Source organism: Micromys minutus (assembly GCF_963924665.1).
Source record: "Micromys minutus genome assembly, chromosome: 19".
Taxonomy (NCBI): domain Eukaryota; kingdom Metazoa; phylum Chordata; class Mammalia; order Rodentia; family Muridae; genus Micromys; species Micromys minutus.
The window spans coordinates 36,422,944-36,442,151 of NC_137954.1; the positions used below are offsets into that span (position 1 = coordinate 36,422,944).

Below are 19,208 nucleotides of genomic sequence, written 5' to 3' on the forward strand. Positions count from 1 at the left end.
TTTCTTAAGGCACACTTAAGTAAAAGTGTGATTTCTGTACATTACACTAAATTATTAGCATTTGTTTTAGCATTACCTAATCTTTTTATTCTTCTGTTCATGCAAACTGTCAGCTTTTATCTTAAATGCTTATTTTAAAAGGACAGTTGGAAACCTTCTTTTCTCTAAGTGCCAGTATTCCCTGGGTTTTGGACTTAAACTAGCAATGCCTGTGGAAGAGACTAAAGACCTGAGACTCTGTCTTGGGGTTTTGGTGCATGCAGTTGATTCCTTGCTAGTTCTCTTACCAACTGTGAACATTGGTGTGAACCAGAATAATGAAACTTTTGAACATCCCTGCTCTGTGTTCCATGTCATCACCAAATGGAGTCATTAGTAATTAATTGCAGCTTCACTTGAGACCTTGTGGTTGGTTCTCCTAAGACTAAGGGATCACACACAGATTTATGGGCTTCCCTTTGATTCACTCCCAGCATGTCCTAGAATTTATCATCCTTTATAAGTGTAGTTAAACTGTTCACAAAGGCTTTTTCTAGCTTTACACAGCTATTAATCTTGGTCACTCCCCCAAATAGTATATTTTTTCTAGAAAAGGGGGAAAATTTTTAAAAAAAGTCAATGGAAAATGTTGAAATCCATTCAATTTCTGTGTTAGCTAAATTACTGTAAGATTCCTATAATAGCTCTTCCTGGTAAGGCAGACCCAGTATGAACTAGTAACCATTTGGGCTATATTTACATGCTACTAAATTTTTATAATAATTCAAACAACTTTAACATATGTAAAAAGTTCTCATAAGAATTAAGTACAATTCCCCTTTGTCAGATTGTTCTTATCCTAACTTTCAAGTCTTTTTTGAATTTATATTGTTGAAAGTAGTTTAATGGTTGTGAAGCTGAAGATGATTTGAGACAGTTAGAGCTTAGTGCGTGTTGAGACCAGAGTTGTGGGGTTGGGTCTTACGTGAACCTGTAATGAACAAACGCTACTGGGTATTGTAGCACTGCTGCATTCAATGTTGGCCGTGCATTGTTTGGTCAACATGGGGGGTGAGGAGAGTCTGATTGATGGCTTAGTAGAATGCATTCTCACCATGTAACAGTCCTATTGACAAATCAAGAAATTTCTTTTGTTTATAATAATAATAATAATAATAATAATAATAAAACAATTTAAAATTAAAAAAAAAGAAAAGTAAGAGAGGTTGCAGTCACATGCTGTCAGGTCCCTAGAGTGGCCCATACTATAGCTGCCTATCTCATTTTAGCATATCACAGTACTCCAGGAGTTTAGATGTGGAACAAGAATCCTGCAGTGTGGAGACCAGCAGCGTTGCTCACCTGACAGAGTTGTATCAGCGTCAGAAGGGCCGTGCTAAGGGCCCTCCCCTTAGGGCTTAGAAGCAGAGGCAGAAAATCTCTTTGGGGCACACATAGTGGTCTAAAGAAAGTATCCAGATTTTACTTTGAGACCACCTCTTGTAAGAAAGTTTGGACATAGAGTTGAGTACATTTTTTCATAACTATTTCTAAACTCACATTATGTGATTCTGCCTAAGAAATGGGCCATAGGCTCATCTTATCTGAAAGACAAACAAGTAGGCATCTCAATAATGGCTCAATTGTTCTTGTTCTCCATAGTCAGTCGTTGTCAGGGAGTGTACTTTCTTAATGAATGTGAGTACACTCCCTCCTTTGGGGGGAGGCTTTCTAGCTTCCACAAGCTTTTCTCTTCCCAAATTCAAAGAACACAGGGTCCCAGTCCATGTATTCTCCTGGGTTTGTGCTTCTCCCATGGCTCCTGCAGACTTTCTAGCCTCCGCTCCATTCTGTGTGTCTGCTGCTGGCCTCTGGCTTTGCCCACACAGGCAGGCTGCTGGTGGTGCCCATGGATGGGAGCCACTGGTTCACCATGCAGATGGTTGTGGAGGTGGTGGTGGTAGTCATCTCAGAGGTGAGTTGGCACCTGGGAAAATCACTGAATTTTAACAGTGAAAACTTACTCTGTTTCTTACACTCTGGAAGATTTAAACCACCACTCCGAGGTTTTTGCTCACACCCAATGGAAAAGTTGAGAAGTAGGAATGATCTCTCTACTGAAGCACTGAGGCAAAGGTTTCTTCGAATTACTGTTCTCAAACTGCAGGAGTTTGTTTATGGAAAAGAAGTTAGTGGAGTACTTGAAGCAGAGTTCATTTGATGCTGTGTTTCTGAATCCTTTTGATGTGTGTGACTTAACTATTGCCAAGTACTTTTCTCCCCCATCCGTGGTCATCAGTGGGTGAGATATTTTGCCACTATCTTGATGAGGGTGCCCGGCGCCCCAGTCCTCTTTCTATATTCCCAGAATTCTCTTGAAATTCACAAACACCATGACTTTCAAGGACAGAGTGTGGAACCGTCTCTCCTACATGAAGAAGTGTGCATTTTATTATGGACTATGTGCCCTGTCCTGGTTGGCTGTATCAACTTGAGTGATACCTTGAATTATATCTGAGAAAGGGGAACCACAACTGAGAAACTAAGACTGGTCTATAGGCAAGCCTATGCTTCATTAGTGATTGGTCAGGCAGGGGCCAGGCCATGGGAGGCAGGGCCAACCCTGGGCAGATGGATCTGGGTTGTATAAGGAAGCAGGCTGAGCAAGCCATGAGGATCAGGCCAATTAATAGCATTCATCCTTGGCTACTGCTTCAGTTCCTGCCTCCAGATTCCTGCCTGGATTTCTTGCCCTGCTGTCCTTTACAGAAGTAGGGTGCCCTGAGAGTAAAAAGCTGAAACATACCCTTTCTTCCCCAAATTGATTTTGATCATGGCCTTTTGTCACAGCAACAGAAACCCTGACTGAGACAGATTAAAAGATTTAGGAATAGCTGCTCCTTTAAGTTGTTTAATTTAGGACTCAAGTGATGGCAGGTCTAACACTCCATTCTTTCTCTGGATATGTTGTATAACAGCAGACATGTGCATTTTAATTCTTACTCTGGTTTATTCAACATTTTGAAAAACTTTGTGTATCTTTAAAACTGTAACAGAATAGAATATGAAGATGCATACTTGGATTCAATTTGTGTAAAATGTATATAGCACTTTACCAAGTAAAATACATGGATTCATTAACAAGAAAAATTTAAAAACTTATCAGAATTAAATATGCTTAATATTAAAATAATTGGTATAACAGCAAACTTTCTTCATCCTCATGATTATTTGAAATAATTCATGTTGCTGGAAATATGAGTCAGTAGTTGAGAATATCACTTGCTTCTCAGAAGAACCCAGATATAATTCCCAGCAGCCACATCACAGCTTATAAAGTGACTCCAGGCTCACAGATTTCTTCTGATGGCCATGGACAATGCATGCATGTGGGACACATACATACATGGAGGTAAAATGCACACACACCTAAATAATAAATAATAACTAAAAAATACACAAAATAATCTGTGATATACCCAACTTTAAAAAATTTAAAAACGTTATTTTTAAAAAATTCTTGTAAATATGCCAAGGATGGTGGTGTATGCATTTTATTCCAGCATTCTTCAGGCTGAAGCTGGTAGATCTCTGAGTTTAACATCAATAGAGGGAGCTCCAGGACAGTCGGGGCTACTCAGAGAAACCCTGTCCCAAAGAAGCAAAAATTAAACAAGTAGATCCCCAAGCCAAAAATTAAACAAAAACCTTGCAGATAAATCAAAACACCACATGCCAAAATTAACAAGGAAAAAGGCTACACAGCTCCAGGAACTTCTGTCCAGTTAGAGCAATTGTTCTGAACACATGCTATGCTAAGAGTCAAAGGCTTTATTTTATAGGTGAGTATTTTTCTCACATTTCTAGTGCATTTGGTGAGTGAGAGATTCTCAACCAATTGATAGGAAAGGGAGGCAGTGTTATTTCTGAAGATTAGAGACTCCAGTGTCGAGACTTTCGATTGAAGTGCTGCTGTCTTGTCCTGGCAATATCAAGCAGGGTATGGGAGTGGCTTCAAAACTGCAAACAGAACCTACAAGATGCCATTCACAGCACCAGGAAGAATAAATTTTAAAAAGCAAAATAGGTAAAAATAGCTTCTGAGTGGATGTGGAGACAGGACAATAGGGCAGGTGTGGTGGGAAATTAAAATGATACAGCCCAGTGTCTGAAGGTTTCTTAAGAGTGAACATTAGAATTTCCTCATGAGCTATCAGCCTTAATCCTAGTTGGAAGCCTTCAGATCAGTTCCTAAAAAGAACCTGCATGTGGTGCTGATGGCAGAACTATTCAAAGAATTCACAAGATGGAAAAAACCTGCAGATGCTGCAGTGTATTGGGAGACAGAGAAACAGCTCTGTGAACTTCCCTGGGTAACTGAGGGGCATCACAGCAGAGCTCCCTGCTTCTCCATAGTGTATGTCTGCCTATGGCTTTGGATGCTTCAGAGGGATGTTCTAAGGAGGTTGATGGTCACCTTCCCTGTGTCCCTGGAGTGGCCTGTGGAGATAGTTGTGAGTCTGTCAGCAGGTCAGAAGACAGAGTTGGCAATGGAGCAGGAATCCCACTGTGAGAGCTCAGAGACAGCAGCATGGCTCTGTGAGAGCTCAGAGACAGCAGCATGGCTCTGTGAGAGCTCAGAGACAGCAGCATGGCTCTGTGAGAGCTCAGAGACAGCAGCATGGCTCTATGAGAGCTAGTGACAGCAGCATGGCTCTGTGAGAGCTCAGAGACAGCAGCATGGCTCTGTGAGAGCTCAGAGACAGCAGCATGGCTCTGTGAGAGCTCAGAGACAGCAGCATGGCTCATGTGGCAGAGCTGATTCTGTCTCTCAAGAGGACAGGCTCAGGAACTTCCCCTGCAGCCTTTGAAGCACAAGCAGCAAGTCCCTTGGACAGAGCCAGTCTGGTCACCTAAAGAACGTGTCCAGATTTTGTTTTGTTTCTACAATTCTAGAAATGTAGCTTCTTTGAAACTTGTTTTCTCTTGTAAAAACATTTGGACTCTTTAGGGTCAAGTTTGTGGCCTCAGAACTATTTTCAATCTCACATTGTGTGATTCTGCCCAAAAAAATGGTCACAAGCCCTTCTCAGATAAACAAACAGTGTGTTTCTTAATGATGTTTGCTCATTTATTACTGTTCTCCCAAAGTAAATCATTCTCCGGAACTGTTGTGTGAGTACACGCCCTCTTGAGGGAGCAGATTTCTCTCTGGCTCACACTTCGTCTTTTGTGTTAGGAGAGCACAGAGTCTCAGCAGCTGGATTGTCTTGAGCTGCACTTCTCCCATGGCTCCTGTAGACTTTCCATCCTCCCTTCCTCTCTGTGTGTGTCTGCTGCTGGCCTCTGGCTTCGCAAATGCAGGCAAGCTGCTGGTGGTGCCCATGGATGGGAGCCACTGGTTCACCATGCAGATGGTTGTGGATAAACTCATTCTCAAAGGACATGAGGTCGTTGTAGTAGTTCCAGAGGTGAGTTGGCAACTGAAAAAACCGGTGACTTTTACTGTAAAAACGTATTCAGTTTCTCACACTCAGGAGGAATTAAACCGGGAGTTCAAGCTTTTTATTGACTCACAATGGAAATTTCAACAAGAGGGTGGGGTTTTCCCTCTACTGAGTTCTCCAGCCAAAGGTTTCTTTGAACTACAGTTCTCACACTGCCAGAGTTTGTTTATGGACAAGAATTTAGTGGAGTACTTGAAGCAGAGTTCATTTGATGCCGTGTTTCTGGATCCTTTTGATGTGTGTGGCTTAACTGTTGCCAAGTACTTTTCTCTCCCATCCGTGGTCTTCAGCAGGGGAGCATTTTGTCACCACCTTGAAGATGGCGCCCAGTGCCCCAGTCCTCCTTCTTATGTCCCCAGAGGTCTCTTGAAGTTGACAGACACCATGACCTTCAAGGAGAGAGTACAGAACCTTCTCTCCTACATGGGGGAGGTTGCATTTTGTCAAACCTTTTTCAAAAGTGCTTCTGATATTGCCTCAGAAATTCTGCAGACCCCAGTGACTATGTATGACCTCTTCAGCCCAGTGTCCATTTGGCTGTTGCGCACTGACTTCACGCTGGAGTTCCCCAGACCTGTGATGCCCAATGTGATCCACATTGGAGGGATCAACTGCCTCCAGCAACAGACACTTTCCAAGGTACATCGTCTTTCCTTCAGCACATAACGGGAGGGTCGGCTTCGGGTGATGAAGTTACTTCTTACTGGACGGTTGTTTGTCGTTTATATTTTCCTTTTCCAGTTCTCTTGATCTAATTTCTTCGATCACTCACACTTGATTGTGGAGTTGTGAAGCTGATAAATCTTGCTTGTGGATATGTGTGTATACCACTGACACTCTTATTTATAGTCAGCAGCCTTGTTTTTGGCAAAAGAGGGAGAGACACAGTAAGAAGTGAAGCTTCGCTTTGCTCAATCCCTCTTTCTGTGCAGCTGCTTCAGCCTGTGGCATCTGTCTCCTTAGCCATAGTTCTGGGGTCTGGAGAAGTTCCTCAGTAGGAAATCACACACTCATATTTAACCAAAATTAGCAATTTATTGTCTTTATTTAGTAATATTATCATTCAGGCTTTTGTGTAAGTGACACATAGTTTTTAGGTTGGTTTTTTTTTTTTTGTTTGTTTTTTGTTTTGTTTGTTTTTTTGTTTGTTTGTTGATTCTTTTTTGGCTCTTTCTCTCTTAATCTATATAGTATTTATTTGTGGGAGTCCAAATTAGTTAACTTTCCCCTTTGCTTTGAATAACAACTTTTTCTTAAAATATTTTAGATTTCAACATTCTTGTTTTGTCTGAATCTCAAATATCTAAATGTTTTCATCACTTATGTCAGTGGGTGTTTAAATTCCTATAATGCTGATTATATATTTTGATCACCTTTTTTTTACATTTTAAAACAAAATAGAATTATATCATGACTCCCTGTCCCCTCTCCAACCCACCCATATATCCTGCTCTCAAACTGATTGCCTCTTCTTTTTTGATAATTATTGTTACATATATGTGTCTGTGTTTCACAAAAGTGCAGATCTAGGCTGCTGAGTCTGGTTTTTTTTTTTTTTTTTTTTGTGTGTGTGTGTGTGTGTGTGTGTGTGTGTGTGTGGTATCAGGGCTGACCAGTTTGTATTGGACAGCCAATAAAGGACTCATGCCTAGGAGAGGCTAACTCTCCAAGTAGCCTGTAGTTTTTTAGGGCTGGAACCCTGTGGAAGGTTTTCACTTCCACATTGGCATGCCTACTGATTGTGCCATTGTTCTGGTTTCATTTATGCAGAGACCATTTCACGAAAGACTTCCTGGTATTCTGACTCTTACTGTCTTTGTGGCCCTTTTTCACAATGTGCAGGAGCTATGATGTAGATGTACCTATCCCAGAAGAGATTTTTCACTGTCGTGGCAAGCTTGTGTGTGGTATCAGAGAGGGGAAAAGTCTGTGCTGCCTTGGAAGCAGAGGCAGCATGTCCTTTTTGAGCAAAGGGTCTGGTTGTCTGAAGACATTATTTCCCACTTTGCTTTAAGGCCATTTTATTTTTAAGTTCACTTTCTGCTGCTTTTGCAATCCTTGCTGTCTCACACATTTCTTCACAACTGTTTGTAAATCGCCCTATGGCACATTGCACATCTCTGCCCAGTTTAAGCGGAATAGTTTAAGCTTTTCTTATCATGTAAACACACAAGTAGGCATTTCAATGAGGACTGCTCATTTCTTATTTCTCACTGGTACCCACTGTCTGCAACTGTGCCTTGATGGCTGTGAGTGCACGCCCTCCACAGGGAGAGGTTTGAGTTTATAGTTTCTCCCCTGCTGAGTCAGAGCATCAAAGACCCAAGGCTGGATTGCCCTGGGCTATGCTTCTCCCACAGCTCCCTTTCTCTGTCTGCTGCTGCTCACTGGCTTTGCCCAGGCAGGCAGACTGCTGCTGGTGCCCGTGGGTGACTATCACTGATTTACTATGAGGAGAAACTCGGCCAGAGGCATGAGGTGGCACCTGCTGCAAACTCTAAATTTTATGGTAAAGTCTTATTCAATATATCTGGAGGATCTGGATCACAATTGAAGATTGTTATCAACAAGGAAAGGTACAGGAAGATACTAACTTTCCCTATTAATGAATACACCAAATGGTGGTTTTGAGCATAACATTCTCATCATATCTAATGACGAGTACATCGTATCTAATCTCTGGTGACTTAGCTCAGTTCATAGTTTGGTTAGGAATGGGTGTGCTTTGCCGATTATGGCTCTAGCCACTTACAGGGCCCAGTTGGACCTTATAACTGGGCCACATTTTCTCACAAATAGGCATGTGTTCTTGTGAAATTATTAGACAAAGTGAAATAATGTTCCTTCTGCAAGGTAGAGGACTATAGATTTATCTGTGTCAAAGTGAGGAATGGGGGGCAGGTTGGAAGGCTCAGGTAAGTGCTGCTCTAGAGGATCTGATGCAAGTCTCTGCACCCACACAGCTGCTCATCTTCAGCAGCCACAGTCCTAAAGGATCTGATGCTCTTCTGGCCCCTTGGGGCAATGGGCACACAGGGATTGCACAATTTAAACAAACTGTAAACTATGAGCTGACTCTCTCTGATTGTGGGTAGGTCACGAAAGGGAGCTGCATGTGGCAGGACTTTAAGGAACATGAGTCAGCTAGCTGGGAGATATTTTTCTGCCCTTTACTTCCCATCAATAAAGTGCCAAGCACGCCCCAGCCTTGCACGCACCCGTGTTCTCTTTCTCAGGGTGAGGCCTGAAACTCTTTGGACAATAGTGATATTAGAGTAGCTCATTGCAGCCCTCCAATGTTTACAGATATTACAGCTATATATGATTGTATATCTATATACCTATAAAATCTGAATGCATTGAACCATAGTTTTACAGATAAGGGTTGTTTTTATATGTAGATATGGTTTTATGTATCTGCTAAAGGATTTATATGTGGGGAAGGTCTTTTATATGTGGAAGGTAATTTATGGATAAATATGAAGGAAGACAATGTTCAGATCTCACAGACAGTCCTTTGACTAAGACCATGTATACAGTATCTATACTAAGGTAAATTTTCATTGAGTGACCTCTGGATGTATGCATTCCTTCATCCATGTTTCAGGTGAGAGGTTGTCTCTCTTGGAAAACCACACAGGTTTTATGTTGCTGGAGAACATGGTAGCCTGGATCTTATGTCTGATAAGAAAGAACATTTCCTGGGAAGAAAGTGTGTGTATAATTGTGTGTGCATGTATATGCGTGTGTATGTGTGTGTATGTGTGTGTGTGTGTGTGCGTGTGTGTGTGTGTGTGTGTGTGCTGGTATGTTTTCTGTCTCTGGCCCTTTTTACAGGTAATTTTCTTGAGTACTTCCTTTAACAAAGTCTTCCTGAGTTTATCCAGACTAATTTTATCCAGAGATGCTATTACATACTTTAGTAAGGACGAGAGGGTATTATTAAAATATTTTAAAATAGATTTAATAGGAAAGAGCCCATCTGGTCCTTTTGATTTTTACAGTGAGTTTTAGTTTTAGAGCTTAGTACTGAGTCCATCCACTGGTCATTCATACCATTGTGGGCAATTTGGGGCCTTGGTGGCTCTGGAGTTGGGAGGACAGGTGTTATAAGCATAGCAACAGAGGTTCTAAACCTCCCGCCTTAATTTTGAAGCCCACTGTGTGCCCTCTGCAATTGGCTGCCTTCTGTATAGTCAGCACACCTGAGAAACATCTCGCCTCTGTCTTTTTTTGGAACATTCCCCACAATGAAATTTTCTCAGCATGGAAAAATGTTGACTTAGATTCCTCTGAATGTAATCCCTCAGCATTTGTGAGTTGTTTTTGATATTACGAAACGACACGGCACTGGGTTTTGTCAGAGAGTCTTCCATTTAGCAGCCATTCACTGAAGACTTTTGTGGGCCTGGCTCAGTGTTAGGAATGTGGCCATCCCCTTTCTTTAGCCAGGCAGAAGTTTGCTGACTAATGAAGAAACAGAAGTATGAGGCCCTAAGAGAACCAAAAACAAGGGGCCCAGAAGGGAAACCATGAGGCGATGGCAAATGCATTCCTTGTTCCATATTCCAGTAACACAAGGACACAAGTTCTAGTCATTATTTCTCTTCTCTGTACTCACCCATCTACTATCCATCCATTCATCCATCCATCCATCCATCCATCCATCCATCCATCCATCCATCCATCCATCGATGTCTGTGTGTCCACTTCTGTCTCTGTCATTGTCTCTCATATGTGTATGTGTGCATGTGTGTGTGCATGTGCATGCTTGTAAGTATGTGTGTATGTGTGTGTAAGCATGGAAGACAACATCACATGTCTTCCTCTTTTATACTCCCTCTTACTTTCTTTAGTCACTGTCTCTCACTGCAGCTATAGCTTTCCAACCCATCTAGACTGGCAATAGACTGGCGAGCCACCGAGCACCAGGACTCTCTTTGTCTGCCTCCCTAGCACTGGGATTGTAGCTACATGCTGTGCTGCCTGGATGCTGCTTCCTCAGAGGTTTGAGGATCAGAGGCCTGGTTAGGGATAGTGGTGAGAGACTGAAGACAGGGCAGACACACATACAACAATGCTGGGATTATGTGAGGTTCTTTGCTTCTTAGCTGGCCCATGTGGATAATGGCTTTGCCAATTTATCCTGGGCCAATTGTTCTCAGAATCCTCGATAGGTCATGCTCATGTCAAAATACTCATTCACCAGGCACTACACTCACCCTGGGCTGCCCACACTCCCTACACTTGAATTATTTTGTAGATGTTAGGGGTCCAAATTCAGGTTCTAATAACTTTACATGGATTGTTTATATAAGTTGATGGACTAAGCTGAGTATATTGTTATGTGGCCATAATCATACAGATATGTATTAAAACATTAAAATTACTGTTAGTTTCATCACCAATATGATACAACCCAAATTCACCTGGATTATCTGCATTGGGTTGGCCTATGGCCCTGTCCATCAGAGACTGTCTTGCTTGCTACAGTTGATGTGGAGAAATCCCACCATTCCCTGCTTTGGGTCCCTGAACTTCATAGAAGTAGAGAAAGCTAGCTAAGTACTAAGTGTTGGCACATTTATTTTTCTCTGTTCTTGTTGAGGATCTTCTGCCTGGCTGCTTCAGGTTCCTGCCATCTTAGCTTCTCCATAATGACGGACTAGAACCTGGATTTGAAATTGAAAATGAGCCTGTGTCCCCTAAGCTTCTGTTTACTAGAATGTTTCACCACAGCAGCAGAAATAGAACCAGGGCAATTTGCTGATTTGATTTTGCCACTTTTGTGTTCTGGATTCAGATGTTTTAAGTCTCGAATTGTTCTGTAGGTCCTCTGTCATCTTGTAGGTCCTGGGCCTCAGCAGGATCGCTGAGTTCCTGAGAAGAGGCTAACCTTTCCAGATAGCCCTCAACTGGCATGAAACTGTCCCCTGTAAACCTTCAACCCCCCTTCCTACTCCAAAGCCAGCCGTCCTTCATTTACTTTGGTGGTGGTGGTAGGAGCATCTGCTTATTGCCCACACAGGGTAGTTTCCTCCCAGGATCTATCCCTTCACTAGAATGTGTCCCAAACCCAAGTTGCTGCTCTTCAGAAATCCTTGGGTCAAAGCTGACCTTTCCTTGTACAGGCAGGAGAAATATGCTATAAGACATCCTGTCTGTATCACCTCCCTGGGCAGGACTGGGCCTCCTGAGTAGCAGTTCTTTAGGCATCAACCTCAGGAGTGACAGACATGCCACATTTCCTTTTCTGGTGCCCAATACAGAAATACTTCTGACACCTGCAGACCCCTGTGGTCTGTATGTGCGCATGCACACACTCATGAGCATAGGAACGTGCGCTTGCGCAAGCACACACACACACACACACACACACACACACACACACACACACACCAGTCTAAGAAACAGTAGTGTCACATCTCATGGACAAAGCTTGCAAGGTACCCCTCTGGTGATGCTATGACAGATCTTTGCCTTCCTCTCCTGCCCTCTTTCTGATTTCAACCTATGACCCCATGGGCCTGCTGGACATAAGAACAAGCCTTCCCCCTTCCAGTACCCAGATGAGTCTGATGATTTTCCTAGCAAGACTGCTAGGAAGGGCCTGGGCCTCGGTAAGATGTGTGTTTGCCATAAAGAATCCGAGGCTACAGTTCCTCTTGTTCCCTCCAATCCATGCCAGCTTGCTTAAAGACTTTCTCCAGAGAGCTTTTGTGGAAGGAACCTTGCTTAGCTGCCCAGCAAGGAAAGAGCTTCCCTTTGTGAGCCTCTGGGGAGTGGTTTCTCATTGCTGTGAGCCAGGATGGCAGCACCCTTCCTTGTTTCTTTTCATTCTGAGTTTAAAAAACCCCGAAAAAAAAACCTGATGATGTCACATAACTCAAACCAGAACAATGCCTTATTGCAATGAACATTTGCAAGTGCAGATGTGTGGACAGAGAGACGTACTGTACTACACTACAGCGTCTACAATGAGCTATGTTTTGTGCTTTTTGTTGTTTTGCTTGCTTGTTTGTGTATTAAAGGCGAAAGACAGATATGAGGGATGGGAGGTGAGTGGAACTGAGGAGCACGATTTGAAACTCGCAAAGAACCAATTAAAAGCAAAGCAAAACAGAAACCCCGCCCCCCACCCTGATGCCTCACCCCAGCTTGGACTGAGTGCAGTCTTTGAAAGCCTTAAACAAAGAACTTTCATGTTGGCAGTGTTCCTGGGCTCGCCTTTGGGATGGTTCCTTCAATCCTTTCCTGAGCCCCAGCTCACTAGGGTGCCAAGGTTAAGGCTGTGTTGGCACGTTAGATTGAATATGCAAGTTTGTGACCAGGTCTGGGTGAGCCAGTTCTTTGAAGCGAAGAACACCCTCTCCCTGGGCAGCCTGATTTCCACATCCATCACTCCCTGGCCCGCCCCCAGCAGGGATTAACAAACAGAACAAATGTAACCCTCCCTCTTTGGTGGTGGTTAGGAAACCTGGAATTCAGAAGCTAGCAACAAGTGTCTGACTGAAATCCTGACTTCCAGATTTCTTACTCTTCTTCAAGAGCCCTCATCACGTGCTACGTAGAGGCTTACTAACCTTACTATCTTAAAGGCAAGTAACAGATTATATTTTGAGGGAGAGCAATACAGAATTTGAAAGATAATGGATCTTTCACTTCCTGCCCAGAGCTTCACAAATGCCTGTTGATTTTATGAGGGGTGAGAGGGGAAAACCGTACTTCTTCCTTATTCGTAATGAGCCGTTTTTTGCTTTTTAAAAAAGCTTATGCTAAAGGGGTGACTTTTGGAAAGTTTATAAGAATGGGAGCTGGAACCAACTTTGAGATTAGAGGGAAGGGTAGAGAAAAGGGTTGAAGTTTGGGTTGATTACTGATCAATGGTAATTTTATCATTCAGTCCCCTGTGTTTCATAATACAGCCCAAGTGAAAGCACTGGGGGAAGGGTTTGGGGGGGGGCGCTGCCCAGTTGCTGGAGGTGTGGAGGTTTTGTTGCTTCAAGAGCACAGAGAACATCCATGTCTCTCCCCCATGCCCTTTGCATCTCTTGTTGTACTGTGGGTGCTGTGTACTGAGTACTTCAGTTCCCTGAGTGGTTCTAGCAGAGCCACTGGAAAGCTGAGCATAGGAGGCTGTAGCCAACTCTGCTAAGTGGCTGGCTCAACTCACACATGCCTGGTAACACAAGTGCTTTGTGAATGAAAGTATGCAGAAGGAAAAAGTTGTTTTTTTTTTTTTTTTCCCTTATACACTCACGTCGAAAGAGTCAGTGACCAGCTCCTCAAAAGGGAGTTGGTTCTGTGCTTGTCCTTCCTGGAGTGATCTTTGACCTTTTACTATTTGATTGAAAATAAAGCACAAGGATGAAATGGACAGGCAGCCCCAAAGGTAGTTCAGTCACCCACAAACTGGTACTGGGCCCTCCAGAGAGGAACACTGGATATGGTAGGGAGAGACAGAGCCATGATTTGCCCTACCCTGCACATGCTACTGGTAGTTGGGAGAGAGGCAATACATGCACAGGAGAGATAAAGATGACAGGGAAGGGAAGGAGCCCCAGAGTGGCAGGCTGAGCTGCTGGACCATGGGCTCTTCAGGGAAGGTGCCACAAATGGGACACTAGCAGAACTTCAAAGGAAGGGTATGATCAGAGCTGACATCTTGTTTCTTATGCATATCATCTGGGGGAGCGTCTTAGGACTTCTATTACTGTGAAGAGTCACCCTGACCACAGCAACTCTTGAAAGGACAACATGTTACTGGGGCTGGCTTCCATTTGAGAGCTTTAGTCTATTGTGGTCATGGCAGGAAGCATGGCAGCATGCAGGCAGACATGGTGCTAGAATAAGCCAGGAGTTCTACATCTGGCTTTCCAGGCAGCAGGAAGCGGGAGAGACATTGGATCTTGGCTGGAGCACCTGAAACCTCAAAGCCCACCAGTGATACATTTACTCTAACAAGGTCACGTCCATTCTAAGGCCTTATCTAGTCCAAGGCCACGCCTCCTAACTTTTTAAATAGTGCCACTTCTTATGAGCCCACAGGAGCCCAATTTTATTTCACATCAGCCCTGAGCTCTGCTGTTCCTGAAACTTGCTTATCATATGTGCTCCATGTTGTTGCTCTTTCTTCCCAGAGCTCTGTCATTTCAGAGAGATCAATAGCATGGCATACATCAATAAGAAAGGCTTGGGTCATAGGTGGGGATGTTTATTTACCCCCAATATCAAACAAGGGGTTTCAGAATACATTCTAGGAGCCCTGTGGCTTTTTCGAGCCCATTTTAGGGAACGGCCACACTTTCTCATAGCAGTACCAAACAGTCATTTGGTTTTCCTAAGTGCATCTTCTTTCGATGATTATGGAATTTTTCTGGAAGCTCCAGGGTATGCGGTTTTGCAACAGAACAATAAAGCAAATTAGGGGATTTCCAGCTGTTACCTAGGAGGCCAGACAGTTAATGGATTTGAAAAAACATCAAACAAAGCAACTCCTAGACAGTTTTCTATTCTCCTGACCTGACATATGTTAAAAAGGGTCTGGGGGTATTCTTGTTTGTGAATATTAACCAGAAAGTGTCTGTGTGTGTTTGGGTATGTCAACTTTGATTTTCAGAATAGTCCCTTTGACTTCTTTAGCCCACAGGAGCACTATGAAGATCTATGAAGGCCTTGTATACCAGACCTAGGCTGTCTCCTAGTTAGTTGGCTCACTACACACTCACTCCATGTGAGGTGCTGCCAGATTCTAGAGCTGCAAATAAAATCCACTTCAGTTCTCTTTTAAAACTTCTTTTTGAGTTTTTATTGATTTGAATCATGTGTATGGGCATTTGCTTATATTTAAATATGTGCATCCTGAACATGTCCACAAGGTCAGAAGACGGTAGCAGAGCCCTGGAGCTTGGTTTACACATAGTTGCTAGCTGCTGTGTGGGTGCTGAGAATTGAACTCTGGTCCTCTGGAAGAGTAACCAGTGTTCTAACCACTGATCTATATCTTCAGGTCCTCTTCCGTTTTTTGAGGCAAACACTCATGCACAATACACTGTCCTCAAACTCACTTTGTAGCTAGAATGACCTTGAACTTCTGACCCTTCTGCCTCTGCCTCCCAGAGTGCAAAGATTACTGACTAATCAAGTGTTCTACCAACCAAACATCATCCCTGGCCCTCCATTAAGTTTTTAAAACTAAACTTGCTTTTAACCCTTTGATGACTGAAGAAATTCCAAGGCCCAGAATTTGTGAACAGTTAAGCAGAGGTAGCTAATTTTAGGTTCTTTCAAAGCTGTAAGGGTTACAACTAACGTCCTTTGCATAGACAGCAACCCCAGTTTCTTGCATATAGATGGCTGGTCATAACTGTATTCTGAGGTTTGTACCATGTAAGGATATGGGTAGGGGTTAAGGCCTAACTTGTGTGTCCCAAGAAAGTACACTGAAGTCAGTGGCCAGCATCTTTGAAAGTGACTCATTGCAGATGGACCTAGTGAAGATGAGATCTTTAGGATGGGTCCTACCCTATAAGATTGGTATTGTCATAAAGATAGAGCCATATAGGCCCAACGACACATAACAGAAGGTGAATTCTGAGGAGAGGGCTTTGTGTTGCTTTGAACATCAAACATGTCCTCTGTTAAGTTGGTGCTTCCCCTGTGTTGTGAACAAAGTTGGCAGGAAAGTGTCAAATCATTGACGGAGAGCCATTTTGCCATTAACCTCAGAGGTCCAGTCTGCTGACACTCCCCAAGCTCCCTCCAGACTGTCCTTAAACAGCAGTAAAGACCCACTGGAAGGATTGGCTCTTTAGTGGAGAAAAAGAACCTAGACTCTCAGAGTGTTGATAGGCTGCACGAAGTCAGCTGTGTGCTTAATGTGGTTAAATATTAATTTAGCTTTCTTCATATTACAGGGCATGATTTAGAGCAAGAAAGAGGAATCCCGGGAGCATTGAGATCACCAGGTGTGTGAGAGAAAGTAGCTCAGGGCCTGCAGCTTCAGGAGAGCTTACTGTTGCCTTCCCTGCCCTAGGATGGCTGGCCTTCTTCCTGCCGCTCAGAGACTTCCTGCAGGGTTTCTCTTCTTAGTGCTTTGGGGTTCAGTTTTAGGTGACAAGCTGCTGGTAGTCCCCCAGGATGGAAGCCACTGGCTTAGCATGAAGGAGATAGTGGAGCATCTCAGTGAACGGGGACATGACATTGTGGTGCTAGTACCAGAAGTCAATTTACTTTTGGGAGAATCCAAGTACTACAGGAGGAGAAGCTTCTCGGTTCCGTTCAACCTAGAAGAGCTACAGGCCCGTTTCCGCTCCTTTGGGAACAACCACTTTGTTGCCAGTTCCCCCCTGATGGCTCCTGTGAGAGAGTACAGGAACAACATGATTATCATCGACTTGTGCTTTCTCAGCTGCCAGAGTCTCCTGAAGGACTCTGCCACCCTCAACTTCCTTAGGGAGAACCAGTTTGACACTCTGTTCACAGACCCAGCCATGCCCTGTGGCGTGATTCTGGCCGAGTATCTCAACCTGCCCTCCATCTACCTCTTCAGAGGTTTCCCAAGCTCTCTGGAGCACATGCTTGGCCAAAGCCCAAGCCCTGTTTCCTATGTTCCCAGATTCTACACCAAATTTTCAGACCACATGACATTTCCCCAGCGGCTGGCCAACTTCATTGCTAGCATCTTGGACAACTACATCTATTATTGTCTGTATTCAAAGTATGAAACCCTTGCCTCAGACCTCCTCAAGAGAGATGTGTCCTTACCTGCCTTACACCAGAACTCTCTGTGGCTGTTACGGTATGATTTTGTGTTCGAGTACCCCCGGCCAATCATGCCCAACATGATCTTCATTGGAGGGATCAACTGCAAGAAGAAGGGAAAGCTGTCTCAGGTGGGTGACTCCTGTCTTCTGGCTGCATTCTCTCTTCACTGGCAGTTGTGGTTCTTGTTGGCTACACCCCTCCTGTATTTAGAGCATCAGCTGCTTCTCACTGGGACGATGGTCACATAACATAGTGGTAGTAGGCAAAGGAATGCCAGCCTCAGAGTAAGAGGATGCATGTCCTTGAAGCTGGATAAATACAGGGTTCTTGCTTGGCACCAGGAGAACTGGGTTACAGTTGCAGAATCTTGGAATGAACCTTAGAGATCAAGGCTTGACTCAGGGGACAGGTCCAGATCAACACCCTCCCAGTGCTGGTGCATGTGCTTTTCCTTGGGGCCCTAAGCCAGAGGTCAGCCAATGACAATCAGAGGTTCTCACTTCCAGGGTCTTGCGGTCACACAGTCCACAGCTAAGAGAGAAGCTGTGGAAGAATGAATGGGAGGATGAACATGGCTTCAAACTGATCACTTGCCCTCAGACCTTTGCCAGAGAGAAAGAAACAAGCATCCCTTTATGACTTAGGATGTACAGTTGCTTCGGAAAATATGAATGTGAGTTCTGAAGTCAAGACAGTTGAAGGGCTTCAGGTCACACCTGCCTTTCATTTCATCTGAGAGAAACCCTCAAGCAGACCCAAAGAGCCTGAATTTCTCACACCTGCTGTGACAGGAATGCTTGGAGCCTGGTGGACTCCAGGTTGCACAGGGCTGTAAACATTCTGAATGGCTGATCGGGTCTTGGGATGTAGCTAAATGGGGGTGCACTTGTGTTTGCGTAGCACACATGAGGTGATGAGTTCAATTCCCATTATGGTAAGAAAAAAGAAGCGAAGGGTAGAAAGATGTAGGAAGAGAAACAGGGAGGAAGGGAGGGAGGAAGGGAAGGCTGTCTCTGTAGATTTGTTTGTTTAAAAGAAGATGCAGGTCTTATATGGAGCACAAACCTATAATCTGAGCACTCAGGACACTCTGGAAAGCTGAGGGGTGGATGATGAGTTCAAGGACAGCCTAGGAGGGAGAGAAAGAGGAAATGGGAGGATGAGGGAGAGCGTGAGCACGGAAGGGAGGAAAAGGAGAGAAGACTGGGAGAAAGGATATATCATGGCAAATAAAATAAAGCCTGGGTGTGATTTTAAACATATTTCCCTCCTCACAAATACCAATTCATCCTTAGCGTGCACTTTCAAAAGCAGCTCCTTTAATCCAGGCACACACTGATGTGTGGCTTCCCTCAGTGTTTGCCTCTTTCCTGGGAGATTAGGAAACATTTTGCCTGCCAGTGTCTGTTAGTTATAAAGGCTGGAGTGAGTCCAGGTATTTTAACATCAGTGCCTAAATAGCTGGTGATTTAGCTAACAATTTAGGCAATTCCAGATCAGATGAAGAATGGCTTTTAAATGTCTACATTGTTTCGAGTATCTTTTATAAGTGAGTTTTAAAAAAAGAAAACTCCAGATGTCATTTGGATACAATATGCTTACTCATTTAAGGATTACAGCTTAATGATTTTTTTTTTTTTTTTGGTTATTGTTACTGTCCTAGTTTTCTCCCTGTCCCTGTCATAAAACAAGCTGACCAAAAGTGGGTTAGTGAAGGGAAAGACATCTTTGGTTTACACTTTCGGGTCACACTCCATCCTTGAGGGGAGTAAGTGCAAGAGCTCAAGCAGGGAGGGACAGGCAGAACCCTCTGAAGAAGCTGCCTGGACCTCACTCAGGTCTGACTAGTTTCCTCAGGCAGCTGAGGCTCACCTGCCCAGGAAGAGTTCCGTTCACAGTAGCTCGGCACACCCGTATCAACTAAGGGCTGAGAAAACTTTCCCATAGGCTTATCTG

At 43.7% G+C, this 19,208-nt stretch overlaps 1 protein-coding gene across 4 annotated transcripts in view; it reads left to right on the forward strand.

The window, feature by feature from the left end:
- Positions 1-19,208, forward strand: part of LOC308433356 (UDP-glucuronosyltransferase 1A6) — a gene marked incomplete at its 5' end in the record, with an annotated part of 76,645 nt that overhangs the window by 16,246 nt on the left and 41,191 nt on the right. The window contains one exon of one of the 4 annotated variants that reach the window (XM_080933383.1): positions 5,268-6,125. The exons of 1 other annotated variant lie outside the window; for it this stretch is intronic. In XM_080933383.1, the coding sequence (XP_080789509.1) occupies positions 5,268-6,125 (858 nt within the window). Of the gene's footprint in view, positions 1-5,267; positions 6,126-16,522; positions 17,381-19,208 lie in introns of those variants that run through there. 2 more of the 4 variants (XM_080933380.1, XM_080933385.1) reach the window with 2 other exon arrangements.